Source organism: Pseudochaenichthys georgianus, chromosome 12 (genome assembly GCF_902827115.2).
Source record: "Pseudochaenichthys georgianus chromosome 12, fPseGeo1.2, whole genome shotgun sequence".
NCBI lineage: Eukaryota > Metazoa > Chordata > Actinopteri > Perciformes > Channichthyidae > Pseudochaenichthys > Pseudochaenichthys georgianus.
In genome coordinates this window covers 6,452,667-6,478,487 of record NC_047514.1, presented here as the reverse complement: position 1 = coordinate 6,478,487, position 25,821 = coordinate 6,452,667, and the positions used below count along the sequence as shown (strand labels likewise).

General features: G+C 40.8%; 1 protein-coding gene across 2 annotated transcripts in view; it reads left to right on the top strand.

Moving 5' to 3' along the window:
• The window catches only part of rxraa (retinoid X receptor, alpha a), a 107,792-nt gene that overhangs the window by 3,541 nt on the left and 78,430 nt on the right, over window positions 1–25,821 (top strand). For both annotated transcript variants that reach the window (XM_071204965.1, XM_071204964.1), the window contains exon 2: window positions 25,504–25,617. In XM_071204965.1, the coding sequence (XP_071061066.1) occupies window positions 25,504–25,617 (114 nt within the window). The remainder of the gene's footprint in view (window positions 1–25,503; window positions 25,618–25,821) is intronic.

The following is a 25,821-nucleotide window of genomic DNA, read 5'->3' as shown; positions in this document are numbered from 1 at the left end:
TGTTTTTTTAATTACAGTTTACTGCACTCAAGTGTAGTGTTTTTTTTCTTCTTCATGGAATAATGTCTCTGCTGATCATTATAAAGCATTGAGCGTTGGCTTCAGTCTCTCCCCTCTGCACTTGTTTATGTGCTGAACATCGTACGAATCAGAAAGCGCCAGAAGGGGATCTCGAAGCATGCCACGACTAAAAGGCTTGTTAATTATTTGTGTACGGCGCTCCTCGCTCGCAGGAGGTCTTCATTGATAACTGCCACTCTGAACTTTGCTCCTCAAACTTTGACCTCTGCTCCTCGTCTGCTCGATCACTTCAGGAATTTGCCTTTGGCGTTGGTTTTCTTGTTAAAAGTGTTTAATGACAGTCGCAGTTTTCATACGTTTTTGTCAATCTTTCTATCTGTTCCTTTCCTTTCTTTTAATCGTGCATCATTCCCTCTGCATCTAGATCCGTCATTTGTAGTAATTTAAATTGGTGTTGCAGCAAAGGATAGTACAAGTAGTTTGTAAAAGAGAAGAACATGGCCAAGGTGACATCACTGCTAATTCAAAGGATTTCATCTCATATTCACAAAAGCTAGTTGTTGGCATTGGACAGCTCAAGTCCCTAACCCCGCCAATAGCGAAACATATAAAACACTAAAGACATAAAGAAATGAGTAAAATAGTGTAATAATGAATTGTAATTTTATCTGACTATTTGCCGCATGTCATCCCATCTGTGTCCCCGTTTTAATTCTGTCTCTACTCTCTACACTAAATCAAATCTAATGAAAATGTTATCTGATCCCAAAATATTTACAAAAATATAAAACAAAGAATACAATTGACTGCTCATTCTTAAAAATCAAATCAAATCAAGTTTTATTTATATAGCACATTTATAAACGATTTTTGGTCGAGGCAAAGTGCTGTAATAAAAATAGCCTACAGTAGAGACACTTTACAGCAAATACAACAGCACAGATTGCTAAAAAGCTAGATCCAAGGATTGTTTAACATTTTTTGCTTGGGGATAGTCAATCGGCAGTAATTTACACTCACACTAATTTGCTTTGGCAGTAGCTTGGTTGTTGTTGCGCACATCTTTGAATTATGCGAGCACCGTTAGTCTCCGGGTGTATTGCGGATCCTCCCGAGTGTCTGAATGTCTTGTCTGAGGGCTGGCAGTATTCAGGGTGCGTACAGCCACTCTTTTTGAAGTGGGAAATGTAGTCTCTGTGGGGATTTGAACAGATCAAACTCATAATTCGCAATGAGAGGAAGGTCGGTGCGCCCTACTCCAGCAGCTCCTATAGAGCAGACGACTGAGAAATAAGGGCAACACTGAGATAGATAGACATTATAAGAGATGGAAATAACTCAATTAAAGCACCGTAAAGAAACCAGTAGCTGTCAGAGGACAGAACTACCCTCTCCTCTCCTCCGCAATCCTCAAGTTGGCATGTTTTCAATAATAAAAACAACTGTCATGTCTTCTTCTACGATCAGGGTAATGCAGGAAAATATCTCGGCTGTTTGGCGGTTATGATGTGTTTTGTAATTATTAAGTTATGAGCGTGCATGCTTTGATGAGTACTCGCTGCTGGAGAAGGATGACGAATCGAGCACATCTCAGATACGCCATGCTCTTTCATGTCATTATTATATTTCCTTTATGCCCACATTTCGTCCTAATTATAATTGGCCCCGATGAGAGCCGCAGATGTAAACAAAAAGAAATAATTGATTTCCCTTAAAGAAGGCACATGGAAAAATGCAGCAACAGTAAAGAGTATTTCCCCGCATCCGGATGATGGGTCGCCGATTAAACTACAGTGGAGCATCGCTTTACGTGTTGTAATAATATGTATCTGTTACACTGGTGGCGATATCATCAGTGTATAGAGCATGATCAAAAGCCGGAGTGTTGCGTTTGATGTTCCCTCGGAGAAAGAAGAGGAAGGAAATCATGGGCTCCAACTGCAGGGTTGTTTTAAGTATAGCTGTGTATTCAGGTGTATACACACAGCACTCTCTCTTTCTTTTACACCCACTCACACTGTGTGTATGTACATGTAAACACTGGCCACCACAGCAGGAACAGAGCAAGGTAATTAAGAGTCTCGCTGCTCCTTCACAGTTTCTCTGTGAGGTCACCGGGAATGAGAGGTGGTGTCCCAATGTGCCTTTATCCTCCTCCACCACCACCACTACCATCACTGTGTGTGTGTGTGTGTGTGTGTGTGTGTGTGTGTGTGTGTGTGTGTGTGTGTGTGTGTGTGTGTGTGTGTGTGTGTGTGTGTGTGTGTGTGTGTGTGTGTGTGTGTGTGTGTGTGTGTGTGTGTGTGTGTGTGTGTGTGTGTGTGTGTGTGTGTGTGTGTGTGTGTGTGTGTGTGTGTGTGTGTGTGTGTGTGTGTGTGTGTGTGTGTGTGTGTGTGTGTGTGTGTGTGTGTGTGTGTGTGTGTGTGTGTGTGTGTGTGTGTGTGTGTGTGTGTGTGTGTGTGTGTGTGTGTGTGTGTGTGTGTGTGTGTGTGTGTGTGTGTGTGTGTGTGTGTGTGTGTGTGTGTGTGTGTGTGTGTGTGTGTGTGTGTGTAAGCAGAAGGCTGGAGCTTTGGGAGCAGAGGGAAGGTGATGTTCTTGTACACCTGTGTATATTGACTGTATATATTTGGCATAGTAGTTGCTAGCTGCCACTACCCATGATTAAATGCTGAATGTACGTGTGCTACAGAAACGCATAATAGTGTTTTTGAGATTAAAGTAAAGCAGTTTGGATAAAGCAAGATACATGATGTTTCTACTAATGCTGTGGCTTGCACTGTTACATGGAAGCGTTGGCATTATTATCAAGGTGATGTCAATCTTGAATGTTTTTTAATTTATGGAAGATTTTTAAAATAAATTCTCCACTCAACACGCACTCTGGATGTCCTCCATATTTCCTTCCCCAGTCAGATAGCATTTTTTAATGGCAAGAAAATTAGATATGTTCCCAGTGAGCCGCCCTCATGCAACCAAAATACCAAGACCAATCACAACTTGGAGTTGAAGTGTTGTTATTTCTTCTTCACGGAGAAAGAAAAACCCATTTCCATTTCTCTAAAGAAGAAATAACTTAACTTCAACTCTGAGTTGGGATTGGCCTATACGGACGATTGCCACACAGAAAGGTTTTATACCCAGAGACTAACTTACATGTGAACAGCTATCATTTAAAGTATTCTTGGACATAATTAGACACAGTGGCCCATGTTGCACAGAACACAAGTTCATAATAGCTAATGACTCAGTTCTCTAAGGTTATGTTTTTACACTCATCTTCAGGAAACAGCCGATGTGATAATGACATTTGTCACTTTTTCCAGCATTGACCAGATTAACCGTGATGATTTAAGACATGTTTTGATCCATTTCATCCATGAACAGCAAGAGAAGGTTATCTGGAGAGATGTTTTGATAAGCCAGAGACTGTAAAATGGCATTAATGATATCATACTTTTGATTCATTAAATGTGTAATGTAATCACAGCTCTGATGAGATCAGCTACAAATACCGTGGATTCTTAGTTTCCCGTATTCAATTTGTTGAATTGTTGAATTTATCCACTTCCTGCAGCTATTTTCTTCCCTGCTTAAGAAGCTCAACAAAAGTCCTTTTCTCTACTTTGAACACTTCTTCACCTTAGGAGCTCTAGCTAAGATGCTTTGTGAACTGCTTTTCATTAGGATTTAAAAATAATATTATATAAGATGTTTTTATACTTACATTTAAAAAGGCCAATGTTTAGGTGCCATCAACAGCTGCGATCAATGAATACCCTGGGCCGTTATAGCAATCATAACTGCAGAGAATTATTACATTGCCAATGACAACACTTATGCAGTACTGTAGCTACCTTTTATTGTGGTCCTGTTTCTATGGTTACTGTTTTGTTCGCCATATGATTGTCCAGGTTTAAGGTTCTCATATCTGTATTATCCTCTGTCCTGTTGTTCAGTAGCCTTGAATATCTGATTGCAGTATAACCGTTACACAATCAAAGTGATTTCTTCAGTTTTCTTGCATGTTGCCTTTAGAGTTCGTTGTTATTTCCCTTTCAGTGTTGCCCTCCTCAGGACAAGGATTATATTTCAAGATCCTTTAAGATCACGCTATGAATATGCAGTGCATTAAAAGGTTTTGTTCCACTTTCACGTCCTTCTGCATTTGTATACTTTTCACAATATCTGCTTTTGCAGAACGATAAATTGTCCAAACCAACAGTATTATTTTCATTTTAAGAACCACCACTCGTATCATAACATTGTAGTATAATGGCATAGAAATGCAAGTACATCCTTTCGATGAGCAAGGAACTTTTATTTCTTTTATGATATTCAGACAAAAAAAGATAAATGATACCAGTCGTGTATCATGTTACAACGGCTTGAACTGCGGCGATAGCTACGTAACTTCAAATGATGGCGGCACTGATCGAGGTTTTCTGTCACTGTCATTTTATTTTCCATTAATTCATCTTTAAACACTGCCAGAGCTCATACCATGTTCCCTTCAGTGTTTACTTCCTGTCCCGCTCTGTGTCTTTTAACGTCTTTTTCTCTTCAGCCTTTTTGTTGTTCTTGCAACAGCTGAATATCCAAATTGACCAATCAGAATAGATTATTCAACTTAACCATTTAATAAAAGTCAATAGCTCAATTATCGTTACAGGCCTCGTTACACGGTTTTAACTTCTCCGAAGTATCTCTTTTCAACCAGCCTGTAAGATAAGAGGTTACGACTTCAATTATGATAAACAGAAGATCCATTACAGGAGCCACAAACACTCGCAATGACAGATAAGATGCAGGATACCAAGGGACGTTAGCCGATATAAAAGTATTGACATGGGTCATCTCAGAAATGGATACAAAGCAATCCGCGTAAGGAGTTTTCACTTTCACATTACCGGTATATTCACAATTTACCACGCATGAAAGAAAAAAAGATTATTTGTAAGATAACAGGGTTCCTCTGTGGGTTTTTCCTCTGCCTGCAGTTGAGAGGGAGTGATTAACTCTTTGTTGACGCCTCCAGGCCTAGCATGATCGTACATCCGCCCAGACTGTGGCCCCCTCTGCCTCAGCACACACGCGCACACACACACACACACACACACACACACACACACACACACACACACACACACACACACACACACACACACACACACACACACACACACACACACACACACACACACACACAGCACACACACACACAGGCACACACAGGCACACACAGGCACACACAGGCACACACAGGCACACATGCAGAAAGTCTGCTGCACGGAAGTCTGGAGGGCTTTGCCACCTATGGTTACACACCTTGCCGCGGCCGTCTGGTTTTAGGAATGTTCTCAACGGCCGGGAGGGTGTTTAAGCACAGAGGGGGAGGGGCTTCGTATCTGGAAAAACAACACCGGCAACATTGGAACATCTTGGATAGATAGATTCAACTTATTGTCATTACACAGTACAGGTACCATGTAACGAAACGGTTTCTCTGCATTTGACCCATGCTAGTGTTAGGAGCAGTGGGCTGCCATTATGTACGGCGCCCGGGGAGCAGTGTAGGGAACGGTGCCTTGCTCAGGGACACCTCGGTAGCACTTGGTCTTTCCGGGACTTGAACTGGTGACCTTCCAGTTACCAAGCCAAGTCCCTATGGACTTCGCCACCACCAGTCTCGATATAGTAGATGAACATGTCGTACTGAGCTATGTAAACAACTGAAAGTCAAATGTATCTGAGTGACGTTTGTAACCGAGTGACGGCGCTTAGATAGACGTCTGTTCCCTCCCTTCCTGTGCCCACAACATCCAATCTATTTGAGTTTTATTGCCCCTTAAGGGAAATTAGCTTTTGCAGACAGGGTGTGCAGTAAAACCACAAAGAGCCTTGTTATACAAAGCAATAAGGCCACATAATAAGACAACAATACATATGGAACCCAACTTAACCATGGCAAGACCAAAATTCATGATATCAAAGTTTCAGATATTAAAATATTAAAGATTGGAGGCCTTTATTTGTCATTTGCAAAGTGGCTAAAGCGCAGTTTTGGCAATGGAAGTATTATAATAGAAAACATTTAAGACTGAATTTGTATTAATTCAGTACAATAAATATATATAATTGTCGTGTGTTCACCACCCTTTGTAAAGTTTTACGGTTGAAGGCGTTGCAACTGCATACCAGGCCGCACATAAATTTGTGTATATGCAGAAAGCGCCTTAAGCATTGACTGGGTTAAATGTTCTTTTATTTTGGTTATAGAATTTGTAAACCTGCTTATGAGAGGTATAAAACCCTGCATTGTGCCCCTAAGGACAATGTACTCAGAGTAATGGGATTGCATACATGGCGGTTACATTCCAGTGTCTTTTCCTTTCCTCTTTCACTCGATGAATGAATTTAGCGCAGATGCCACCGTAGCATGTGCACAAGTCTGTCATTTGTGTTGTTTCTGAGAAGAAAGTTGAGTAACTAGACAGACAGAGACAGGCAGGCGCGCAGGTGTCGGCCATGTCTTTGTCATCAGCGCTCTGCATACCAAAGTGCTGACAGCGTGCCTGCGTAAAAACGGCTCCGACAAGTTCAAGTGTCACGTTTAGGATGCTTTCTTCTGTTTCAGCCCAGAGTGGGAAACAGGAGAAGGCTGCAGATTAAACGCGACTGATCTGAACGTTGAGTTGTTGGCGGAAAACGGCCGTTATTGGCAGGACTGTGTGCAGCTGTGTGGGTTTCTGTGTGTGAGGCGGTAAAGGCGGAAGCTGGCTGATTCATTATTGAATTGTTTGTTTGATTGTAATCAATTTATCATTTAATTGATTTAATGGCAGGAAGAAAGATGATAATTCAATTAATTGAGGAGCTTAACCCCCATCATAAAAGTAGTTTTTTTGCTTTTTTTATCAACAACAAAACAGCTTTGTAACCCGTGCAGAGCAACATACAGAAAGAAATACGTCCTCCAATTTTTACATTTTTAAACCAAATAAAACAACAACAATATGACTAAAGAAAACAATAATAAAGAATAAAATGAGGAATACAATTTTAATCCAAAAAATATAATAATAGTATATATAATATAATATATATAATAACAATTAAAGAACAATACAGACAAACAATTAAAGCTTGCAATTCTTACATTAAAATTATTTATATTTTTAAACGTGCATCATCAAAAGAGGCTTTAATATAAACCAAATGTAAAAGTCACTTTCTTGGCAAATGGCATGAACAACGATTTAATAATCAAAGATGAAAGTTGATTAGCATTTTAATGATCTCCTGGAGATTTCATTTACCGATTGTTTCAGCGCTAGTAGGCACGGTTTTAGAGAGTTAGAAGGGGTATGTGTATACGCTCGGGCATGTGTCAGCATGTCCTATACAAGCCTGCACATGTCCGCTTTTATGTGCCATGTGCACAACCATCCGATGGCACAACATGTATTTTCTGAGCCGCCGGTGGTGTGGGTGGGGAGTCCCCCCGGCACACTGATTCATGTGGCGGTGTATCTGCAGCAGCGCAGAGTTTAAGCAGCTGAGAAGCAGTGCACTGTCTGGGAGAGAGGTGGGGTGGCTGGGGGGGTCAGGGGTTGTGGCTGGGTCATACTCTGTGGGAGAGGTGAGGACGAGGCAGAAGTGATGGAAAACAAAACAGGATCATTGTTGAGGCTTGCAAAAAAAAAGGAAGCAGGAAGCATGTTGTTTTCATTTGGGTTTTGCTTCACTGCGTGTGCATGCTGGAGATAATGTTGTTGGCATTGGGTGTGCTGTTTCTTTGTCTGTCTTCTCTTATTCTTTTCCCTTTTTCTATATCCTGCATCATTCCCCCTTGGTCTAGATTCCATATGTGTGATTAGTGGTGATCAAAACTGGTGAAGCAACTAAAGATTCTTCTGAAATGAAGTCTATAAAGTAGTGAAACATGGCTTTAGGTTCTCATAGTGACATCTTCACAATTGATTTAGAATCTAAAGAAAATCAAATGTTAACTTAACTAATAATAGACACATATATGAAAGGGCCACTATATAAACGGAATTCTAGTCCATAAAATAGAAGAAAAATAATTGCCTTTTAATTCTCAGAGTCCAAGATGGCGTCTTCAAAATTGATATAGAATTAAAAAAAAAAGAGATTTTTTTTTTCTTTACTACTAATACAAAATAGATAAAAGCAGCAACCCCTTTTTATATATATTTTTAAAGGAGAGGAGAAGACAATATTATATATCAAATTGGGGAGGACACGCCTTCAAACCTGGGTCCTCCCGACTGGGACTGAGCCATCGTATATGCATGGCTTTTTTCCCTCATCAAATCAGCGCAGCTATTGTTAGTAACACAGTTAATTGTTAATTGATCCAAAGAGCGATAAAACAAGGCGAGTAATCTCTCTCTCTCCAACACACACTCTCACACACACACACACACACACTCTCATACACACACATGGGCAGTAGAAAATGAGAGTGGATGTTTATTACAGGATCCTAGTGGATGCTAAGGCGCCCTGGGGGCTATTAAAGCCCTCACTTAAAAGGCACTATCAGTGAACACTGATGTGGAGGGGCTGTTGGGAGGTAGAGGGGGCTTGCAGAAAGAGAAGTCCCTGAAATGGCGAGCAGAAGGAGGGAAGAAACAGAGCTAGCACATCTGGATTGCCTCAGTAGAATATTTGTGCAACATCTGGAAAAATTCCCTGGAATTTAAGGGTCCCCTCCTTTCATTTCACTCGTTTTTTTTCTCCTTCTTTTCACTTCTTCTTCGTCCTGCTCTCTGCATCTTCAAAGTCTCCTAACCCCGGTGCGGCAGCCACGTAAATACTCCTGTAGTAATGCACGTTGAGAGCCCTTTGCAGACTTTATAGCGGGGCATAATTGGGCCCATGTGACCAACTCCTCCATTTGTGCGGGCTAATTAAGTGGCACAGGAGTGAGAGGGCACCCGGCTGTGGACCTAGACTCAGACCCATTCCAGGGCCAAACACAACCCCTCATTAAACACCGGAAATCAAAGTTCCTCCACTTTCTTCAGACTTTAAATCTAATCCCGACAAATAACCTCTACGTTTTTACCTCGAGTATAGCATGAAAGAGCCAACAATTCAAACACAAACAAGCTACCTTTGTGCGACTTCAAAAAGGACCTTTTGTTTTTTTATGTTTCAGTTTGTTGTCGCTGAAAAGCATGTACACAGTGTTTTCACGAACCTCTCTCTTTGAGGTGTGAAGTCCCAAGAGAAGTCTCAGCATTGGATCAACACCATCAGTCGATTTGTATCACTCAGGGTTTCACAAGGTGCGTTCATGTACCTCTCAGAACATTACAGATGTACGGCGAGGCTTTTGTCCGTCTCTGCAAGTTAGATCGCAAGCGTGTTATCATCAGCCGGCGTTCATTCGAGGTTTCAGATTGAAGACGAGCTCCGAGCATCTTCTGTGTCTCACCTGGGCGAGGCTCCTGGTGGGTCGGCAGGCGCTGGCAGGCAGGTAGCTTACTCAGAGCGCAGCGGTACATGCTAATGTGGCGACTGCGCTGATCAAAAGAGATGCTTCACATGAAGTCTCCCTCTGATGGGCTTACTGATGCCGGAGCCCCCCCCTCCCTCCCCCCGATCCCCCTGAGAGCTACAGTGGGGCAGGGCAGCGATCAGAGGGAGAAAGATGGGAGGATGGGTTGAGAGAGATGGAAGGAGGAGGAGGGGAAGAAAGAAGTGGATAGATGACGGTGAAACAGCGAGAGAAGTAGAAAGGAATCCAAGGATCAGAATGTATTGCCAAGTATGTTCAACACACACAAGCAATTTGTTTTGGTTCAAATGCAGCATACACAGTAAGAAAAATTCATTTGTGAGACATTTTAAAATGCTTTAAAGGCATATTTATTTCAGTATTTTGACATTTGTTAGTATGAAATATACACAAAGTAAGTATAATACGAATATGAGAAATGACTCTCAAAATAAAAATACAGGGCAGTTTATGTGCAGTATGTGCAGTTTGAGACTTTAAAGTGGAATAGCTGGAATAACTATTTTAAAATAAAAATAAATGTTTACAAGAATTGTAAAGTACAATACGAATGTGAAAAATTACTATAAAAAAATAAATGTTACAGTATATTACATTACATTGCATTTAGCTGACGCTTTTATCCAAAGCGACTTACAATAAGTACATTCGACCAGGAAGACACAACCTTGAAGAAAACAGAATCATATAAGAACATCAGGTTTCAAAGAGCCAATCGTTTCAAGTGCTACTCAACTGGCTTTAGATAAGCCAGTCCTTTATTAGTATATAAGTGCTCTGTTAGCAGTTCTTTGTTAGTCATTCTATCGCTCGAAGTGGAGTCGAAAGAGATGAGTTTTCAGTCTGCGCCGGAAGGTGTGTAAGCTTTCTGCCGTCCTGATGTCAATGGGGAGCTCATTCTACCATTTTGGAGCCAGGATAGCAAACCCACGTGTTTTTGCTGATGGGAACTTGGGTCCCCCTCGCAGCGAGGGTGCAGCGAGTCGTTTGGCTGATGCAGAGCGTAGTGCACGTGCTGGGGTGTAAGGTTTAACCATGTCCTGGATGTAGGAAGGGCCAGATCCATTCGCAGCATGGTACGCAAGTACCAGTGTCTTGAAGTGGATTCTAGCAGTTACCGGAAGCCAGTGGAGGGAGCGGAGGAGCGGCGTGGTGTGGGAACATTTTGGAAGGTTGAAGACCAGACGAGCCGCTGCATTCTGAATGAGCTGCAGAGGTCGGATGGCACATGCAGGTAGACCAACCTTAATAGCAGTTAAGGTGGAATAGCTGGAAAATGTAAAGTTTAAAGTGGAATGATCTTACACAGTGTTGTGCAAGGTTTGCAGAATATAATATAAGTAATATTATTATAATAATAATACATGTTATTTAACATCCTGGTGCTCAAAGTGCTTTAATATGAGAGGTGGTTCACATTATGTATGTTAACAGAACGCACATAATATTGAGTCAGTGTCAGTGGGGGTCCCGGGCCTTATTTATGAGGCCAGGAGCTTATAGTAAGGCACTATTATTGTGTGATTATTACTGAATCCATAAGGAAGTTAATCATCAGCAAACATATTAGATTGATCACATTTTGTAAAGATAAAATGCAAAACACTCACACATTTCCTGTCTAATTTCCCTCATTACGTGATATCTGAGTGAGAATGCACACATGCTTTTTCAGTTGGTTTATCAAATCAATTTCTATGTGGACACCGAGCTGATTTTTTTCCCCATGTTGCTATGCAGTTGGCCTACATCTTTCCGCATGGCTGAACAGACAAGTTGGACTCTTCTCTAGGAATGCTGATGTTGATGATACAGTCTGCTGTATGTGTGGGACGTCAGCTTATAGAAGTACAGAACAGTGGTAACCCGAGGATGTGTGCTAATGAGTCAGTCTGGGCTGGCATGTAACAGTATTTCTGTCTTATTTGGAATTAAAGAAAACATGTTAAGTTAAGTAATATAAATACTGATTGCAAGGGAAATTAAATTAATGTAATTGTTTATTTAGCAGGGACAATGCACATCAATGAACACTTAAAACAATAAAATGTGTCAAGCGTAAATATGCCAGATTTAGCTTTGAGCTAATTTCCATCCGCAGTTCCTCACATAAAACATTTAAGAACATGACATTTTACAAACATAGCAAAAACAAATACATGATATGCAAAGAGAGCAAGAGCAGCATACAGTATACAAGTATTTATCACATGGCAATACAATATAGCAGCAATGACATATTCCATATATTCCAGAATGAGCTGCCTTTAATGGAAAAGACATTTTGTCCAAAAGTGGTCCGTCTGCGGTGGACTTCACACATTACTTGAAACATGACGTATATATACCACATGTTCTTGTGTACCATTAGTTGTTTTTAGACATATTCTTCTTACATTTTCAATGCATTACAGCAAAAATGATGGAGCCAATGGTGGTTGAATCAAAACAAAATCCAAATAAAACATTTAAATATAAATATTTTCCTTTCATGGAAACTGTAAAACCTGAAAATTATCATTTTCACAAGAATTCCAGAAACATTTAAACTAATACACAACAGTTTTGGAGAGAATTTGCTATGGCTTCACAAAATATAAACATTTTGGAAGCTTAAATCTGGAAATGTTGGGATGTATTTCTAACTTAATGACTTAAAAAGTTATTTGTCTATTAAACATGGTCAATAAATGGATTGAATTGCAATTGTCTCAGCTCTTGAAGATACACATACCTACACAAATATGGCTTTACACAATCAAAAATCTATTGAAATGCAAAATGAGTATTACTATCATTCTTAGAAAGAGGTACCTCGTCTCCAGGCTTTGCACTTACAATCAGATTATGACACTGTGGCTCTTGCTTCCTTTAAAATGTGAATCTGAGAGCCTGAGGGCCGTGTAACAGACACAACCTCTACACCGCGCTGCACTGGGAAACATTTTCCCTGTGGCTTTAGGTTAGCGTGTATGCAGTCATTTATGTATGGCCCTGCGAAAGGACCTTGATCCAAATTAACTCCGTTGTTTTGGACCCCTTGTTTTTTGAGAAGACGCACCATTGCTCAGCTCCAAGCCAATATGACGGTCTGTCTCTCTTGTTCAGTAATTGTTATTTGAGATAAGAGCTTTTGCCCCGGGAGGCAGATTCAGTATTTTTGGAACAGTCTCATGCTTGGCTGGCTCATCGCATCTCGTGGCGTCTGCAGGTAGACGTGCAGTGATGTCATTGATGACATTTTCGGAGAAAGAATATGCCACTAACCCCTTGAAAAGGTGCCTCACCTCTCGACCTGGACCTCGCTGCGCTATCAAAATAAACCGGATTCTTATTGCCGTAGTTATTTGGTTTCCATGCACCCGAGGGCTTCTGCTCTCACTCCTGGTCTACACTGTAACACTTCAAATAAATCTCTCAAGTTTAACCAAAGGATTTTATATATTCCCTCATAAAGGCCTCACATAAATACCATGTGATATTATTGTTTACATTTGAGGCAACAAGACGGTCATAAATGGTAAGGTCAGGGACTGCACACACAGCTAGAGCCAAACTCTGGGAAAATGAGCAACGTCGTTGACAGAATTCCCTACAAAATGTGTTACAATTGCAGTTTTCATGTAGACATCAGAAAAAATATCTGCATCATTAACTTCCCGTCAGTCCATTCCTGTAAGCCGGAAGGAAGAACGAAGGATAGCCAAGGTCGCCTGTAGGGCTGCTCAATTACTCATATTTTAATCGCGATTATGGCTTGCAACAATTACGAAAACAACGTAATCGAAATAAAACGATTATTTTTTTATTATTATTATTATTCATTTTTTTCTTTTTATTAATTTCTTTTTTTTATTGGTTTTTCAGTTGAATTATACTTAAAGTTCAGGGTAATCAACTGTTAAAAACATACTGTTAAAAAAAAATTCTCCAATAAATTGATGTTTTCAAAGTAAATGGATAATCGTTTTTAATAATCGTGATATCAATTATTGACCCAAATAATCGAGATTATGATTTTTGCCATAATCGATTAGCCCTAGTCGCCTGTACATAATTTCACCCTTGTTGTTCATGTCTGCAGATCTGGTCATCATTTCAGCAGCTGCCTGCTTTATATGCACTCTAAACCCTGTGATCTAAATGCGCTGTGCTGGGCCCTGTGACCCTCAAAGCTGGGGGGTCAAGAGAAGAGCCACGTGTTGGTCTGGACTCTCAGTCGCATTATATCACATCCACTGGCTCAGATTCACGGGGGATTCTCTAATTAGACAGATTTAAATCTAGTACTCGGCTTTGTCGCATATCAAACACTGTAAATCTGTGTGATTACTGGGTTTGAATGATTGATATTCGTGCTGCTGTGAATCCTGAGGTAGATGGTCGTCCTTCATTGGGAAGATCGGTGGTTCAAACCCAAGCACCTGGAGTCAACATGTCGATGTTGGTCAAGATACTTAACAAAGTTGAAAAGTTAGTTAATCAGAGTGTACAGCTGCCTCTGTATGAATGTGTGTGAATAGGTCAATGCTGATTTGAGGGGTTGTAAAGACTGGTAAAGAGCTGCAGTCTATTTCCCATAGTCCTCATTTAATGTGACTTCAGGGGGGGTTATGAGGGCCATTTCTTAAATCCGAAGAAGAACGGTTGCAAAATAACAATAGTTTTGATAGGATACTGTGTTTTCATGCGAATAACAAAACATCACAACACACTTTTGCTGTCACTTTGCAAGAAGTTAAAACATGTGACATCTCTAACTTTGTAACATTCTCTGTTCATTTGCTTGCTTATAATGGACAGTGCATGATACAGCCATTAGCCCGTCACAAAGGAGCCATCTCATTCTGTACGCGTGTTCCCTCCCTGTTTTGATCATTTTCATGCTATCTCAGGCTTGGGCTTTGTTTCCTGTCTCAGAGGGAACGGCTTGCTCGAATCTTTAATGCTCTCCCGTTTTTGTGCTCGCTTAAAAATCCTAGCTTCCAACCAGAACACGGCGTAGCGTCACACTCTCGACGCCGAGCCTAATCCCTCGTGGAATGGGGAAATAATTTATAAAATGAAAAGTACATTTGTTGTGTAAATGACCACACGCTGTAGGATATTTAATCCTACCTGCAGTCGATCCCAGTCATGTGACTTGACCTAGTTTTGTCTGCCTCCCTCTGTCTATCTCTCTCTCCTCTTTCTCTCAGTCTCCAAGCGTTCTCTTTTCCTCCATCCCCTTCACTCTTGTTTCTCCCCGTTATTTCCCTCTCTTTTCTGTTCCCTTTCGTTCTCCCCCATGCTGTCTGCTATGTGTATTTCCTTTTCTTTTTTATGACTGGTCCAAGGATTTGTCTTTTTTTCCTCCTGCTGGGTTTAAATCTGTAATTACTTGTAGCCAATAACTCTGTCCTTGATTATAAACTGAATACAAACCAGTTTAAAAAATAAATATGTCATATAAAGGAAGTGTCTATTAGTTACAGCAAGATATGTTTTATTAATGAAGTGGTGAGTCATCAGATCCTCCTAGGCTTCTTCTAGATTTTCAAACACAAGACACAAGTTAGGCTGAATCACTTTTGCATAACTGAAAAGTCAGCTGATGTCAAGCAGGTCATATTTTACTTTTGCAAGCAGCTTTTATGTCTGGTTGTATTAAGCAGCATTTTGATGGTAGACATAGAGATTTCGTTGTCGGGTTTTTTCATTTTCACTTTTTTTGAAGGTCTTTACTGTGGCCCTGACTCCTGAGCCAATACAACTTTTTTCAGTGTGAATGCTTATCTCAAATCATTGTGGTCAACGGTCTTGAATCTTTTTGTGACTAGCATGAGTGAACAGTACAACAATGTTGAAAAGATGATCCAATCAAGAGCAAATTCGGACTTTGCTGTGGTGTTTTATAGCGTAGTCGTAGACCAACATCATAGTGTCTTCTTTATTCTACATTGCTTAAGGAGTGGGAATGCTGTACGCGAATAACCAATAGAAAATGAAAACCGGGCTAATTAGTGTTCATACTGTATTATGCTGCATGTGAATGGAGCTTCATTCTCTAAGTGTGTCATGCAAAGATTGAAGTGGATACTAAGCCTTAAAAATATATTGGCGTCTTGATGGAGACATCACATTCCCTTCCTGGCAATTTAGTGGTATTTTAGACGTAGACTTATCTTCAGTCAAGACAGTGTGCAGGTGATTCTGCGTAAGACCTTTGTGTTTGGAGCTTAGGCCACCTGCAGAAAGATAAGAGGAGACAGACATATTCAGTATGAAATGAAAGATGTACATGTTTTTGCTTTCTAAATTTACATATCATTTTAGCTGTCCCTTTAATTCAGAGTGACTTGCATACATTTCTTTACCGTAGAAATGTCTATGTTGCTCTAACCCTAACCCTAACCCACTGACCCTCCGATTGGTAGACGCCCATTTATCCCTTTAGCCACATCCGCCCCGATTGAAAATATAATGCTTTTTGAATCTTAGAACAGAAAAAAAGGTTAACATCTAAAGGTAAATAGATCAATCAACGCCCCTGTAAGAGCAGCTGCAAACGGCTTGGCAAAGTTTCAACTGTAACGATTTGGTGGCCTCTTGGAATGTGTGGCATGTATCCATTCCTGAAGAGCACAAAAGATCACTCAGGCTTTGCAATAATACTGTAACCCATTACAAGCCTCAGCTGCCTCTCACTGTATGCTGCAATGTGGGTGATTATACATTTTTTATTTCCAGACAAGCCAGTTTCTATGATAAAACAACACGTGGGTCATAAGTTCTTTCAGGCCATTATCTCTCTTCAAATACCAATTCATGATGTAGCCTTGGTGTGAAAGCTATCAATGTCAAGGCAACCCTTTGTTCGGTGTGCTATTGCTGTTTCGGAAAGAATTACACTGAAGATGTCAGTTATTTTACACTTCTCTAAACCTAGGATACCGAGCTGTGGAGCAGATGAGCAATCACATACGGTAGCATAAGCAGATCAAGGCTAGACAGCTACATTATCATAGAGGAGGTATTTTACACCTCTATAATAAAATTCTAAATAATCTAGGTCATGAATCTTTTTGCATGATAGGCCTATTTAAGAGTTATCATTTGTACTTTAAATGCTCATTGAGTTATGACTCCTTGTTGTATTACTTTTTTATTTTTAAGTAACATTCACAAAGATGGACATTGTCAAGTCTTAAGACCTTGGGAATCTTTTTTTTTTTAACTGGCTCAGATTTTAAGTGGTAAATGTCTCTATCGTTTTTTTATGTTTATGAACAAAAATGTTTATGAGTCTAATTTCTCTAAGTCCTGTCAAATGTTATATTTAAAAATGTTCATTCTGGCTCAATGCTGGATTTTCTTTCCAAATGGCTTGCTTGAAAGGTACAGGCCAGCTGCAAGTATGCTTATTGTTAAGAGTAAATGTACTGCTTCTGAAGGTACAACAGTCATTCATATCGGACCTGAAACGAAATGTTAAAGTTAAACTTTGTATGAGAACTCTGTTGTCTCAATTCATTATCTTGGCCAACACTCTCCCTCCCAGAACTTGACTTGAATCTGTAATCCCCGTTTTCCTGCCCAAGTCCCTCGCAGTCCAGCCTGGCTCAACTTTACAACCAATTTACCGCACATTTTAAATTCTGGACAGGATAACCTCAATATATTTTCCTTCTGTGGTCCCCAATGGAGCTTTACAGTCAACAGGCTGAAATCAACATTACTGGTTGTCCAAATCCCCCATTCATATTTAATGCCTCCAATTCAAAAGGGGATTTTAGCCAATGACTCTTTGGCTCTAATTTTCTGTTTGTAAAACTGTCTTGTGTAACTCTTATTAGACTGTATTATAAAGTTTTTTTATTGTCGTTCTGGTTTTCTGTGCACACCCATGCACTGCAGCTGTAGCTCCAGATGTTTTTAATCAGATTTTGAATGATGTACCATTTCATATGTATGTTTCTGTAGCAGGCTTGTTCCAAAGTCTCAAATGAGAGGATTTGCTGCTTCTCTGTTTTATACATCACTATAAATTAAACAATCTGTAGTTTTTTGATTTGTTTACCCCAATTTGTATTACCCCACTGGTATGTAACATTTTGAATAGGTACAACACTTGCTTCCATAAGATGAAAATCACCACAAGACTTACAGAGACAACATTATTCAGTTCAGTGGATTGGGTCGTAGTATACTGTAAGCGTGTGTACCTATGCCACGGATAAGAGATCAGGTACAATAGGGCTATCCACAGCAGAGGCAGATTGAGAATGCTTTGACTTTGGCTTGTGTCAACCTTGATCCGTGAATCTGGTTAAGAGTCATACAGTAGGACACATTGTTCAGGAAGAAAAGAACAGAAGAGGTGGGTGGCAGCACATGTCCTATGTCCTGTTTTGTCCTTGGGTGTTTGTACATATTTACATCCTCAGTACGTGGATTCAAGATGTTCTAGGCTGAGGCGGCAGGAGGTGCTTAATGCGAGACTGTGCTCCTGTAGAGCAGGGAGCGTGGGCGTGTGGAGCCAATTTAGCCGGCTAACAGGAAGCGTGCTCTGGGACCTTCCAGCAGAACTCAGGGCAGTGAGTAGGTTACAGGTTGCTAGATTGAACCACACCTCACTTGCTGCACTCAAAGCACCTCTGCACTGCTAGATTTCCCCCTCTCACAATATTCATCCCCATACTGTTGCGTTAACATCAGTTGCTGGAGGTAATTCTCTTTGATCACTCCAAAATGTCAGCTGCAATGAAGGAAAAGCGAGGCCACAATCTGAGGCCAGAACCGTATCTTATTACCATTAATCAAGGCTAAAAATAGCAGTAAGGACGCTATATAAAGCAGTGCAATAAAATGTTGAATCCTACAAAATATTGCATCAATTTCCCGCTATGATCCATGACGAGTCGAGAACCACATAAAACAAAGTTGTATCACTGTCTTTTTTTCTCAGGGTGATATTTCACAGCTGAGAAAGGGCCAGTGTGCGCTCTGCCAAAGGCTGTTGGCGTGGGCAGAAAGTCCATCATGTGAACGGCTACTGTAAAAGATCTGCTAAGGGATAGTAGATCTTTTAAATGCTTCCTTGTGTCCGTCCCCGTGTGAAAGGAGCCTCTTTTTACCCTCGCAGCTCTTTCTGAGTCCAATCATACAAATTGGATTAGCGTCGTTTGCCCAAGGAGCTGCTCTGGCTGCCAGCCTGCAGTGAGGCCCTTGTTCCCCTATTTGCCCGGAGAAGATTGCTGACGTGCTAGAGCGCTCTTTGAACCGACCCTTTCTTTTCTTCCCCTCTAACCTCATTTACCACACTCTTCTCCTGTCTGTGACTGCTCACCAGCGGCCTGCCTTTGGCTTCATCATGTCACAGCAAGTGAGACAAATAGCTGCTATAAATTATCAGGAACCGCTGCTTCAGTGTCATCTAAGCTTAACCCTGGCGCTGTAACGTTTTATCCAATGCTCTGAGAAAACACAGTACATCTCTGTGGGAACCTGTGCCACAGCCAAAATACATCCATCTGTCATTTAGTATTGAATACTTTTTTTAAATAACTACTTTACTGTTTAGCCTTCATGTTTGCAGGTGTACTATCTGGAAGCAATCAAGTTTGGTTTTTGGCATTTAAGAGTGTGTGGGAAAGAAATCAAACCGAGATTTGAAACATTTACACACAACCAATCCAGTGACTCGTGGAGGCGGTGGGGTTGGTTTACACCAAAAATTGCAACCGTATTTGAAGGAAGCCTGTGGGCGGAGCTCTGTCAGCAGCGGATTGTACCACAACCACAACCACGCTTTCAACTAGTTGTCTCCAGACGTGTGTTCTCATTTACAAAGTGTCAGAATGATGTCTGTCTCCGCGAGAGTAGTCATAACCCCGGTGTCAACACGAGCTGGGGAAGACTTTTTAATGATTTTTTCAAACTAAAAGGTACATAATTCAAAGATGTTCAGCTATGCAAAGCTGTGTCAAATTTGCACCAAATAGTGTTGAGGTATTTGGAACTAATTTATTTGTAAATTAATTCAGTTTTGTACCGCATTGTTGTCTCTTTTTCTGACACCTGTATTTTGCTCAACATTAATAATACCTGGTTAAAATATAAATAAATAAAACGATTTTGGTAAAAAGTATCTGGAACTACCCATGGTTTCTAGACTGACATGTGCTGCTCAACAGCCCTAAAGTCACAGCTTTTTTTTACAAAGGTCAGCTTTGTCTGTTTTACCTTTTCTACAGATGCCTTGCAGCTCCAAATGCTACACCAGGGCAACTGCCACTTTCATTATTCTAAGACTGTGTGAAAGTGCAGACTCAATCTCAGACAAAGTCAGAAGGCATGTTTTTCCTGAAAGAGCCGTTGCAGAAAGGTGCTCTTGTTCATTTCAAAAGTGCCTCGGTTAATAAGTCATTCAATAAAGCTGTCCAGTTAACTTTTTTTATTGCTAGCCCAGACCTCAAACAGCAGTGGTTTTGTGAGAAACAAATGCAAGTCGCAAATTTCAGTCACTTTTTGTTTTCCAGTTAAGCGAGCACTATTCATAGCGTCAACCTTCTTGTCATTTTCTGAAAGGAAGTTTTGCCGCGAGTGGTCTGGTTTTGTTTTGGCTGAATCTGAAAATAATGTCTTGGAGCCAAGGTCTTCATGGGTATCTGTTTCTGCAGATTTTGTCTAATCTTCCATTAGGGCTTAAAGAAGCCCCTGGGTGGCCCTAATTCATCCAAGGCCATGTAAATAATGTCTCTAAAGAATCTGTAGCAAGGGAAAGGGGTTTTGCCTTCAGTTTCTTTATGTACAAGCAACATGCAGCTTCACATGAGGGGAATCCTGTTTAGTTTGACACAATATACCATATCAAATATTCAACATACTGGCTTGTAAGTCCTTTGAAAACGTATGCCCTTGTTTATCTTATGGGTCACCATATGTCCTCTGATTCAGTTCACCTGCTTCCTGCGCAGAGACCCTTAAGTAATAGGGTCCAACTAAGGGAGGAATTTCAACCCAAAGGCAGTTTTTCAAAAACTGCAAGAAGGCGCCGTGTAATCAATCTAGATCGTCAAAATAAATATGTAAACAACACAATTGTGTATATGTAGCAAGTATAATAGAACGATCGGCATCTAGGTATTGCCTCCGGTAATCTTTATGAGGTTTGCTTTGTTGTCATGATAGATCTTCTCAGGCTTTTTTCTGGTTGAGATACATAAGAGCTTAGAGGCATGTTTAAATGTGTCTCTCTTTCCCTTTTTTCCCCCCTTTCAAAATGGATATTATCTAGGGGGAGGGAAGACAGTTTGCTGATGGAGCAGATATGCTCGGAAGCAGGTTGAATGCTTTCCATGCCGATGATCGGGATCAGAGAAGGGTGCAGCGGTGTTTGATTATCAGCTGACGGGTTCTGAAGAGTCTTTTATCTCTTCACTGATAACTCACTGAAAGCGCACTGAAGTGCCGAACAGGGCGAGTTGCTTCAGCACATAGCCTCTGTCAGAGCAGTAATTGTTGGTGTAATGAGACGCTGCGGCATAGGATTAGCTCTCTTTAGAGCAAAGCAAACATCAGAGGATCATTAAGTCTATTACTTAATGCCTTTCATTTATAGGAAAACAACATGAAACGCAAACACAGAGAGCATTGACACGGTAGTGATTGGGGCTGCAACTACTTTTCATTATTAACTCATCTCTTGATGTTTTTTGCAATTAATCATTTAACCTAAAAAATGAATTGAAGCACTTTAATGTTTTGTAAGATGATATAACATAAAGATATCTGGATACAGCAAATGGAAAGGTCCATTTATTGTCAAGTCTACTCTTGTATGAAATAACTCCACATGTCGGCAAACGGTTGAAAGACGCTCTCTTCAAGGCCGTTGTAGAGGACATGCCGGAGAACTAGGAGCTGTGCAGAATTCTCTTTAACATGTTTTCCTCTCCTTATGTCAGGGCATGCTGTAGTATACCGCTGAAGGTGAATGGCATTCACAACGTGACCGTGGCGATTGATCGCTCCTTTTCTGGTCCGTCCCTCTGCGCGTTCGACCAAGACCTCGGCCCCTGGAGTCCCATGTGGGAAAGGCTTTTCTTTATTGCACCTGGGAGATGCATTAAGGGCCCAATGAACTTTGACCTTGGGCTTGATCACCCTGGCAACGCACACGAACAATCATTACACTTAAAAAAGAGGCTAGGCTGCAATTCCTTAAACTCTCGTAAACGCTTGAATGTATTTCATTCAAAAGACTTGACTTTGTGGGGATCTTGTAAAGTCTGCAAGCACTAGTCTCTCACTGATGTATCCGTGGTAAATGAGAATCATCCGTTAATACAAATACTTCAGTCGTTGATGTTATCTGGCAGATTTGTTATAATTGCAAATGTACACACCTTTGTTTCATTAGAACCTTGTCATTAAGCCTTTTCTTTTCTGAGCCGTATATCAACAGGAACACAAATACTTCTTTCATTAGCGGGACATCTCAAAGGCTTTCCTTCATTAGCACAAGGTTGTAAATGATGGATGCGATTTCATTAGCGGCCTATCTTTAATGAGGAAACCCCCAGCGTGTTTACATTGCTCCGATCCCCCATGATCGCCGGTAAGGAAAATGCTGATTGGTATGAGCTTGTCCCCCCAAAGATTAGATCATACAGTCATTAAAGCCAATGAGCTCAGTGTTGCTTAGAAGTGAAGAGAGAGATCAGACAGTTCTGTAATCACAGTCCTGCTAAAGTATACGGCCCAAGACATGCAGTGTGATGGGGAAGATTTAATGGCAAGACATGTACCAACCTTACCACTCATGACAGCGGATCCTAAACCTGCACATACACGTTTGAGCTTTCATCATTCACTTCAAGGCCAGAACAACTTCCATAAAAATGATTCATGATACCAACAGAAAAAAGACGTGCATGCTTCTGAAGTTTTGAGTTTTTCAAATATTTGTCAAACTCAACGGTCGTTTTCAGAATTAGATTATTTTTTTATCTCATTTATAGATATTTACATTGAAAATAGCAAAGGATAAAGTTCCCTATTAAGGTGAAATACCAAAGTGTTTGAACACTGTTCTTTTAACATTGCTCTGTCCCGTGGGAACATTACTCGAGTGGATGGCTTGCAGTGTTGGGTTCTTTTTGGGGGGAGTGGAGCTGCTGTCTGCTTAGGTTATTCCTGATTTTGGTAAAGTCCATTTTGACTGGGAGCCTGGGCTCATATGTTAATGCCTTAATGTTCAGTGACATAGCTCGGAGCTATACAACATGTGTCATTGTTTGCCCTTTAACCCCTATTGTACAACCAGGAATGTGCCATTTTCCAGGAGGATTGATTTATTTGGGAAAGATGAGGGAATTGTGACGGATAGTTATAGATGGAACAGGACTATTTATAACCATTATACACGATTTTTCCAAGTAGAAAACCAAAGTGCATGAACCTTATCCATTAGTACTGGAGAACGTGCAATGAGATACTCAAGCAGCGACATTCTTGAGGCCTTTTAAGTAGGAATTATCAGGCCTTTAAGATAGAAAACCGTTTTTAATGTATTTATTTTTATAGCTATTCTTTTTGGAAGTAGGAACATTTGCATATTTAAGGAGTCTTTCCTTTGTAGTTTACAATAACACATGGTTTATCTGTGATTGATACACACAAAGATCAAGTATGTCATCTTTGTACTTTTGAAATGTGTGCACTACATTCTGGATTATTTATTATTTGTATGCATGATGACATAAAATGAAACCAATGTATCACCACAATCGTTGCCATGGCTATAAAGTTCTTGTATGGGGTTGAGGATTGGCAGTTATCTTCAAATCTCTGCAGAAACATACTGAAATAATCTGAATTGATTCAATCAATCAATCAATCAATCAATCAATCAATCAATCAATCAATCAATCAATGTTTATTTATAGAGCCCAATATCACAAATGTTACATTTGTCTCAGTGGTCTTCACAGTGTGTACAGAATATCAGTATGACAATACGACCCCCTCTGAACTTAGACCCTCACATCGTACAAGGAAAAACTTCCGGAGAAAACCCACAGTTTAAAGGGGAAAATGTGAGAAACCTCAGGGAGAGCAACAGAGGAGGGATCCCTCTCCCAGGACGGACAGACGTGCAATAGATGCCGTGTGTAAATTGAAAAGATAATACATTTGCAACATAGGTAGTCCAAATGTTTGGAAATGCATGTGTATACATTGTAAGCAAGCTAAGAGGAAAAACATGCGTCATTGTGCTTTGGGGTGAACTAATCCCTAATGATTGACAACAAAGTTACAGCTTTTTCAGATCTAAATCAAACACATATTTATATCACATCAGTAGATCTTAATCAAATCAAACATAATTGTCATGCCCTTCCAACATGCCTTTATGCTTAATAATTCCCCTAATGTGTTCAACAGTCCCTGCTATTGTTTCTGATATACTAACAACAGCATTATTGTGCTCTGTAAACAGCAAGATAAAGCATATGTGGAGAAACATGTGTACTTCAAGTGTAATGAAACCTTCATAATGCCTTCTTCGTGGGTTTTATTTAATTCACGATGCTCAGGGTGATCTCAGTCTGCCTGCGTTTGCTCTTGCTGGTCCAGACTTGCTCGCTCCATCCGTAATGCTAATCAAAGCTCTGAAAAATGCATCGGACGTGAACACATCCACATAACTGTACGTGCACACACTCGGGCTTGCACACCCTTATGAGCAGAACATATCCCAGACAGCTTATCATGGGGAACTAATTCAATATCCCTTTGCCTGTTTTAAATGTCATTCTCTGAGCTCATCCGGAGTGACATGTTTTTCATGGTGGAAATAAAGGCGCTTTATTGGGCTCAGAACACATTGACGGGGGGGTCTGCCGCCTGCTGCTCTTGATGTTTGCTGGAAATCTAAAGGTCCTCATGAGGAATGAATAAAGTTTGGATTTGCAGAGACATGCCAATGAGATCCGCATGAGCTACCCAGTCGATAAAGACGCAGCAAATCCTCCTCTGGCTGAGAACAGTGATCTTCATACAGACATTTCTGCTTTGGCACTGTCAATCATGAAATGAAATGCCACCCATATAGCACTTTAAGTCTATAGTATATAGAGGGTGCTACAGGGTCAGAGTATGGCAGTATTTGCAAATTTGTGTTTGCTAAGGGTGCATTTGGTTCCAACTTTCTGGTCTATTTACTTTCACATGCTCCTACAGTGTTAAATCCAAGAAATATATGCAAAATATTCTACTGTAGCTTTATCTGTTGCTGTTTCTCTTTGCTAGATGTCGGAGGCCGACAAATCCCTGTCTGCAGGGGGTACAGCCCACTCAGTTGCTTCATTGTGCCGGATAATGACTTCCCTATTGAAAATGACCCCCGCGACCCAGAGACAGACAGTAAGACTGCCTCGTCCAGCCCCTCGGGCAAATTTGGCATTTTGCCCGCAAAGAGTTGCTGACCTCACTTCCCTGCCCGGGCCGATCTTTGCCTTCCTCCAGGCCAGAACTTACCCAGTATCCTGCAGATTCTGTCACTCTCTGGAGCCATTGCCCTGGGCATGAGCATTGAGGTTAGAGTGAGGGCCAGCTGGCTACAGAACTGTGAATGTGAGAGGTGGGCTTGGTCTGATAGTTGCTCAATGATAGTGGGAATTAATTGTTTAACTCACTCGTCCCACCATTAGTACTACAAGGGCGATTATAGCTCAGCCCGTAGAGGACTTGGATGGGAACCGGATGGTCTACGAATGGTCATTGGTTCAAGACCCCAAGAAAACTTGTAGTGTGGACTGGTATTTGGAAGGCTGCCTGTACACTTCCTTATATCACAGAAGTCCTGTTCATCATCAAACAGTAGTCTGTTTCTTTACGTCATCGTTTTTTGTGTTTCATATGTTTCTTTATGTCTTTCATTGCAGGGTTCCTGAAGCCCCAGTGCTCGTTGGCTCCTCCCATGCAGCGGGGTCGCTCGGGCGAGGCATGTTCCTGTTTCACCGGCATGTGCCACCTCCATCAGCGTCGCATATCCTCAGGTAACACCGACTGTAGGAAACATACTTCTTGCTACTTGAGTATTATTTTTGTTCTGCGGTGCAATCTTTGGAAAATGCACTTGTCCTACAAAATGCAATTTTTAAAGGGGCATCTCACGACTTAATATGAATTATATTTAGTGATGTCATACTTTGGAAAGTACTGCTTTCTTACACACACACATACACACACTTACTGTAGCC